Genomic DNA, 7,834 nt, shown 5'->3' on the forward strand with positions numbered 1-7,834 from the left:
TGAGACATAACAAAACAAGACAAATCAAACAGAATGTTAGGTCATTAAACATGCATTTGCATGGATCACACTAACCAGGAGGCAGTGAGGGCTTAAACACTGGTCTGGTGCTGTGGCAAGAGGCCTGGTCTTAGGATCACCACATCTTGTTGAGGGATAATGAGTAACCAAGTGGTTAAAGATACTTGGTTTAGAGTCAGGGAGAACTGATTTGAAACCACCTTAAAGCAAATCAATGCAAGTTTCTTAAAATCATAAGCATCTATTCTCTGAGAATAGTACCACCTATTCCATACCATCTTGACAAATATCATGTAACATAATGTCACACAATGTGGTGTTTATTACAGTGTCCAGCACACAGCAAAACACCAACTTAATTAATCATTTATAGCGCCTTGTGTTCACAAATAACGACTTGGAAAACCAGGAATGTTAAACACACAGTGTTGCCTCTCCAGAAAGAAAGATGTATAACATGTTTTTTGCCCAGAAATAATAACCTGGTAACTTTTGCTTTATGTTTGTGTCCAGATCATACCAAAACCCCCAGACCATTGTCTTGAGCCTGTTTTCAGTTAGCCTGTAGAACCCATCTTTATGGAAGATGTTATTGTTACTTTGCAAATAGTTTCAATGTAGTCATATCCTAAGCTTTGCTGTGCACATGGGATTGAGTTAATTATCACCAGGAAACATTTTCCAGATTGTAATGTGTCTAAAATAAACTATTTAGGTTCAGACTCTGGAGGTATTAACCTGCACTGCTTAATGATTTGTGTTGAATCAAACTACCTTCTTGCCTCTTACACCTCAACACTCTACTGGCCTTGGTGGTCATAGAAACACCAGAAATAATTAATAAATATTATTGGCGAAGGTGAAGGTGAGATGTTTCCTTAGCTTATTTAGTGAACAGGTTAAATGCATAGTTAGCTTCTTTTTTCTTCTTAAGAATTGCAACTGCACAGTGAGAACCAGCAAGCGTGTGCATGATTGTGTGCATGCATATGTGTGTGTCCACTAAGGCCAGAGGAGGCATCAGATCTCTGAAGCAGGAGTTATACTTGTGAGGCCCCTGATATGAGTGCAGGAACCAAACTCATGTCCTCTCCAAGACCACCAAGCATCTCTCAAGCCATTGCTATAAATATCTTGATTAAAGAGCCAGTAGCATACATTTAGTCCTCCACTAAAGCTAAAAAAAATTCATGTCTGCCAAGGATTTATCACAAGAAGTAATGCATAATTCACTAGGAGAATAAAATTATAAGGCATAGACTTTAACATGTGAGCAAATAAAGAGAAAACAAATGAATGTCTTAACAAAAGACTAAATTCAGGTAGCAAAATTCAGATGTATCCATGCTAAAATTCTCACCAAATTAACAATAACAGGAAATTCTACCCAGTGATTAGAAATCAAAAGTATACTCAGTTGACTTAGAAAAGGCTCATTGAGTGTAGAGTTTGCTGTGCATGCATGAAGACCCCAGTGCAGATCCCAAGGAACCACATAACAGCTACACATGGCAGTATGAGTCTGCAACCCTGAAACAGGTGGGTCTCAAAGTCTCATTAAGTGGCAAACCAGCCTAGCCAAAAGGATGAGCTTCAGTGATAGATTACCTCTAAAAAATAAAGTGGAGAACCACTGGCCTACACACACACACACACACACACACACACACACACACACACACATAGAAGCAAGCCTACTCAATGGTGAACATGTGTATTTAGATTTGTGAATGGTGTTTGTGACCAAACTTAGGGGCCTGTACACATCCAGGAAAATAATACACGATTGACATAAAATGCATTTTGTTAAAACCAACTAAACTCAAGGGATATGCCCAGATAATTAATTTATTTGATATCCCAAGTATGTAATATGATGATAATAATAAACAAGAAATAAAACAGGAGAATTGTCATTTCATATTTAGGGATCATAAGATCTTCAGTCTACATAATCTAAGAAAAACTACAAGTAAAATCCAAAACAGGAAGTATGACCTCAGGAGTGTCCTTGAATATATAAAATACTATAGATCCCAGTGTACACACAACAGCAATGATAGTGAAATTCATAATAGCAAAGGTGCTGTGATCATTAGAGAAATGCAGAAATAATGATAACAGACTGTTTCATCACAGAGAAACTGGCTGCTATCTAAGTGGGAAAGATGGGGCTTTCAGGGGAGTTCATATTATAGAGACACGTGCTCAGCCCTGAAGGCTTGAGTTCGAGTCCTTGACCCAATAAGGTGGCAAGAGAGTACCAAGTCCTTAGAGTTGTTCTCTGACCTGTAGGTATTTGTCCGTATGTACACGTGCATATGAAATAAAACAAAATATTAAAGATATAAAGGGCCAATGAAGAAACAAGGGAACATTTGCATACAGTTCATGGAAAAATCAAACAGTTGTTATGGAAACCAATGCAGAGGTTTCTCAAGATGTCAAAGCTATAATCACCAGTCCAGTCCCACTCCAGTGCACACATTCAAACCAAATGCAACCCACGTGCTGCAGAGCTATTTCCCACTTGGAATAAAATTGAACTCTTTCTACCAGCCAGGGAAGAGGAACACATCAATATCCATCAGGTGCTAATTTCATAGAGAAAAAGGTAATACATACATATATAATTGACAACTTTTCAGCCACAAACAAGAAAGCCTAGAAGAGAAGATTTTGAATGATTTTTATTGCAATTAAGTGAAAAGGTCTGAGCTGATCTACCAGGTATGTTTAAACTGGCTGCAGACTATGCACACACGCTGTAGCATCTCCCAGTATTCCATCACTATGTACATCTTTTATGGACAAATTAAAAACGATGTATTAAATTATCAGAGAATTAGTTTTTAAAATGGAGGGGGAACTATATTTCTGAGAAAAAATAACATCTTTTCTCTCAAACCATTAGTAAAACTGCATCAGCTCTCCATTACAAAACACAACATAAAACTACTGAAAGGAAAAAAAAATGACAGGAGAGATATTTATTATATGTAAAACTAGCAGAGTTAATAAGTAAGGAAAGCAATTATATAAGGTAAATGTTGAGGAAGGGTGGAGTCGGACAAAGAAGGGCCAAGGAGCACATGAAAAGATCATTATCCTCACCAGAATAATGGAAATGCAAATTGGGACAACAATGGCCCAGCATTCCACACTAAAGGATTTGGCAGGCATTACAGAATCTGTCAGTACCAACTGTTGGCAAAGCCCTGAGAAAGCTGGACCCCCAGCCCTGCTAGTGGGAGTGTGGATGAGCACAGTCTCACAGGACAACAAGTTGGCTGGGGGTGGTGAAATTTAGAAGGTGCCTATCCCATGACCTGCAATTGTACTCTAGAAAATCCTGTGTGTTGGAACTGAATGCTCACACTAGCACTGTCTTCAATGGAGATAAAATGGAAACAAATTTTATGCCTTCAGAGGGGAATGAGAAAATAAATTATTATATATTCATTTAATTTATTACACTAGAAAAAATTAAAACATCAATTAGCTACAGGTAAATCTCAAAAACATAATGTTGAGTTTTAAAGGAAAAACTTACTTTTTAGATTTATTTCTTTTATTTTTGAGATGAAAGTATAATTACATCATTTTCCCCTTCCCTTTCCTCCCACCAAAGCCTCACCTATATACCTCCTTGCTCTTTTACAAATTCATGGTCTCTATTCTCATTAGTTGCTGATGTGGGAGTGTCATATATCAATCTGTTGATTTCATTGGTTAAGCAATAAAGAAACTGCTTGGCCTCATAGGTTAAAACATAGGTGGGAGGAGTAAACAGAACAGAATGCTGGGAGTAAGAGGAAGTGAGCTCAGACTCGACAGCTCTCCTCTCAGGGCAGCCGCCTTAGAGAGACGCCATGCTCCCCTCTCCTGGGCAGACTCAGGAATAGCTCTGCTCTGTGAGGCACACACGATGAAGGTCCAACCCAGGATGGACATAGGCTAGAATCTCCCTGGTAAGCCCACCTCGTGGGCTACACAGATAATTAGAAATGGGCTAGTCCAGGTGCGAGAATTAGTCTAGAAAAGGCTAGATAGAAATGGGCCAAGCAGTGTTTAAATGAATACAGTTTGTGTGTTGTTATTTCGGGCATAAGCTAGCAGGTGACTGGGGTGCTGGGGACGCAGCCCCGCTGCTCCCACTACAACAAGTTGCCATTACATAGACTTTTATGGATATGAATATACACATATATATGCATATATATATAAACTGAGCAGGTTATATTAAAAATATGTACATATATATGTTACTTGTATGTATGTTTCCATCACTGATCATTTGGCATTGTACTATCAATTGGTGTGACATTCCTCCAGGAAAGACTATTTCTCCTGTTCTCAGAATTTCTTGGTTGAGTGTAGTTCATTTGTGTTGTACAGGGTTGAGACCTGTCCATACCAAGCACTTCAGATGCAGGGCCTGAAGGCCTTTGATCTGGAGCTGACATCAATGCCTCTCCCTTGAGGACAACCTTTCATGGTTCTAGAAGGAAATATGCAAAATTCCGAAGGAAGCAGCCAAGAGTCCTGCTTATAAACCACATCAATCAACAGCATGGCATGATAAGCTTCAGGTGCAGTACTGCCATTCAGGCCTTAACTGTAACCAACAGCTCTCTAATGGGACTTAAAATCCTCTCAAATAAGAAAAGCCATGCCTTGTGCTGGAGAGAAATTTACATAACAATACACAGTAAACAATTAGTATATAAAAGTATTTTTAAAAATCCCTGAAACTATAATGTTATTATGGTGACATCTAATAATAAATCTAGAGTGTGGGAGTCTCAAATCGTTGCTGTTAGTTGCTTCTGAGAAAGGGAGAACAGTAGAAGTAGAAAGATTTCATCATTGTTCACAATGATCAATGTCTTTAAATAAATAAGCAAATAGTGTTATAAATTAATTTCAAACTGTGTAGTTATCAGAAGGCTCTAACATGAAAATCTGACTCTACTAGAATTTAAGTAGTAGAAAGAAAAACTTCCCTGATTTTTGCTCGTTTGTCTTTTTTCTTTCTCTTCTCAGATTACAGAAGTTATTAATCATTGTTGGTTCTACTGTTAAAGAGAGAATGAGAAACACAGAGGTGAATCAAATATTAGCTATTGCCAGGGACATCAAAATTTACCATCAGGATAGTAATTGTAGGGCATCATGTAAGTGAAGACTGCATAAAATTATGTACAAAAACACAAACACACACACAGAAAGAGAGAGAGAAAAAGAGAAAGGGGAGGAAGAGGGGAGAGGGAGGAAGAAAGGGAGAGAGAAAGAAACTGTGAATTATTACAACAATTATTTGCCAAACCTCTAGGATTACAACCTCCAAGAGCAGAGATCAATCACCTATTTACCATGTTCCATCAATCCTCGACCTTTGCATATCTATTTGACTTTAAGCCAGCACTATTCAAAGAAAAGAGAGGCTTTAAATAACCCTACTTGGCTGTCTTCAGTGGTTTACCTAAATATTCTCCAAATTTGCATTTATTTCTTCATTCAACAAATATTTAAAACTGTATCATGAGGTCTTCTATAAATGCTAGGTAACTTTCTCTTATTCTTCAAAAGTATTTTATGTGGTCAGTATTCTAGCTCCATTTTGTTGATAAGAAACTACAATGCAGAAGTTGAAGTATTTTATCCAAGGGTTCTAATTTGTTTTATCTGAAATTCAAACTCAGATTTGAATGCTCTCAATGTTCATCTCTTTTCATAGTCAGGACATGTGGGAATACAGTTGCTGAATCAGCTGCCCCAAATACTCTCATTCACAGACTCATCCCAGACACACTGGAGAGAGTGAAAGATAAACAACATGTGTCTGTTGTAGAAGATCGTGGGATTCAGCATCAGCTTTACCTCATCCTCATCAGAGATATAAGAACTAGTGGGAAGTTATAATTAAGCTGTTCCACAATCCTCCCAGGCCGAATAAGTCTGCTGCCTTTCATCTCTGCACATAAGTCTTCTATTCTAGGCTTTTGCAGTCCCTACCAGATTTCCATATCCTTTCTGTATCTGGGTGCCAAGAACTGATCATAGCCCTGCAGCGAAGGAAAGGCCAGCATTGTCTCATTCCAGCCAGAAGTCCTCATGTGTGGTGTAAGAGGATCCCCTTCTTGGTCCAGCCAGGAGGTCTCAGTGCAATTAATGTTGCTTGCAAGTCGTAAGAAGTCACACCTAAAACCTCAGTGTTGACGGCCAAGCACTGATGTGTTTTGCAGACATATTGGATGATTTCTCTGCATGTGTCTACATGTAGGGTCTGTTGATCTCATCTGAATAAGGAAGTGGGATCTGTGGAAACACCAAGAGACAGAGTAGGTAACATGTCCTCCTAGTAGAGCAGGGGAGGAAAAAGAAAGAAAGCTCAGTTCTTGGATTGCTCCTGTCTACTAAAATTTTGAGTTTAAGAAGTGCACATTTTATTCATGAATTGACTACCACAGTGAAATAAAAAACAACCCACAATTCCCATAGGCTATACCAGATTTATTACAGGATAGCCTAGAGAAAAGTCAGCCACACTTTCTTGGGAGTATAGGAGGCACAGCAGAGAGTCAGCTCCAGAGTCAGTTTTATAAAAGGCAGCTACCATGGCTTCTTCTGTTAAGCCAACCTGTGTGGTGAGTGAAGAGAGAGACAAAGGATGGTGGAGATACTGTGGATATTTGTTGACAAAAGTTTCTGTCCCACCTGGTCCTGTAGCAGTTCAGTCCCAAAGAAACACACAGAAATCTACATTAATTATTAACTGCTTGGCCTATTAGCTCGGCTTCTAATTAACTCTTTTTTTCAGGTTTTGAAGTTGTTTTTAGTAAAAGAAAAAAGCAGGCTTTCTAAAGGAGACAAAGGTCAGAAGGAAGCTGGGTGTGGGATTATCATAAGCTCTTACTCTGAAGCTTGGAAATGAGATCCAAGCTCTCCCAGGAACTGACTGGATGCCAGAGACATTCCTTGTTGGGGTGGGCAGAGCTATCCTTGATCAATGGCATAGTCTACATGGGCTCTCAGGCAACCCATGTGCCTACAAACATGATTAACACTTACTCTTGGGGACATTAAATTAAGGAATGACATAGGAAGCTGAGATGGTGGTTTATTCGGTTGGATTCTAAATCACAATCAGGAAATGGTCTTTATCTGGTACAACCATAATTTCATTTCTCTTGGAGCAAATTCGAAGGAAAGTTAGGTCATTCTGGGGGTCAATTTCACACACAGTGCTCCGTGCCTTCAAGATGAAGTTGTGCATGAGGTTGGCATATTGTGTAGCAGTGGGATTGTCCATGGTGCTCCTGATGGGAATGCCTTCAGTGTTTACCACGATGATTCCCTGCACTCCTTTCTGGCTCTGAAGTCTCTTGAGTGTTTCCTCCACCTCTGCCATCTCAGACCGATCCAGCAGCTCTGAGTTGCTGATGCTCAGTGAGGTCCCTGCCCTTCTCTTCTTATTAACTCTTACATCTTAAATTAGCCCAAAATTCTTGTCTGTGTTAGGCACATGACTTGGTTCCTTTTATCAGTGAGGATTTCTCATCTTGCTTCCTCTGGATCTGGGTGATGACTGCAGATTGTGCCTTTCCTTTTCCCAGAATTCTCTTGTTCTTGTTGCCCCTTCTATACCTCCTGTCTGACTACTGGCCAATCAGCATTTTATTGAAGCAATACAACTGAGAAATCTTTACAGGGTACAAGACCATTGTGTCACAGCACTCTCCCCTTTTTTTCTAAAACAAGAACTCTGAATCTAATCTCCTTTGTTTAGCTTTTTTCCAGACCATTATCC

General features: G+C 39.2%; 1 protein-coding gene across 1 annotated transcript; it reads right to left on the reverse strand.

Annotated features, from left to right (window-relative positions):
- Positions 1-7,159: 7,159 nt before the first annotated feature.
- On the reverse strand, positions 7,160-7,435 carry LOC121433889 (dynein light chain roadblock-type 1-like). Its single transcript, XM_041632567.1, has one exon. It carries the CDS (start codon positions 7,433-7,435, stop codon positions 7,160-7,162), a length of 276 nt encoding a protein of 91 aa, XP_041488501.1.
- Positions 7,436-7,834: the final 399 nt, after the last annotated feature.

Source organism: Microtus oregoni, unplaced genomic scaffold (assembly GCF_018167655.1).
Source record: "Microtus oregoni isolate MIOR12 unplaced genomic scaffold, Mior012 000041F_ref0000270, whole genome shotgun sequence".
Lineage (NCBI taxonomy): Eukaryota > Metazoa > Chordata > Mammalia > Rodentia > Cricetidae > Microtus > Microtus oregoni.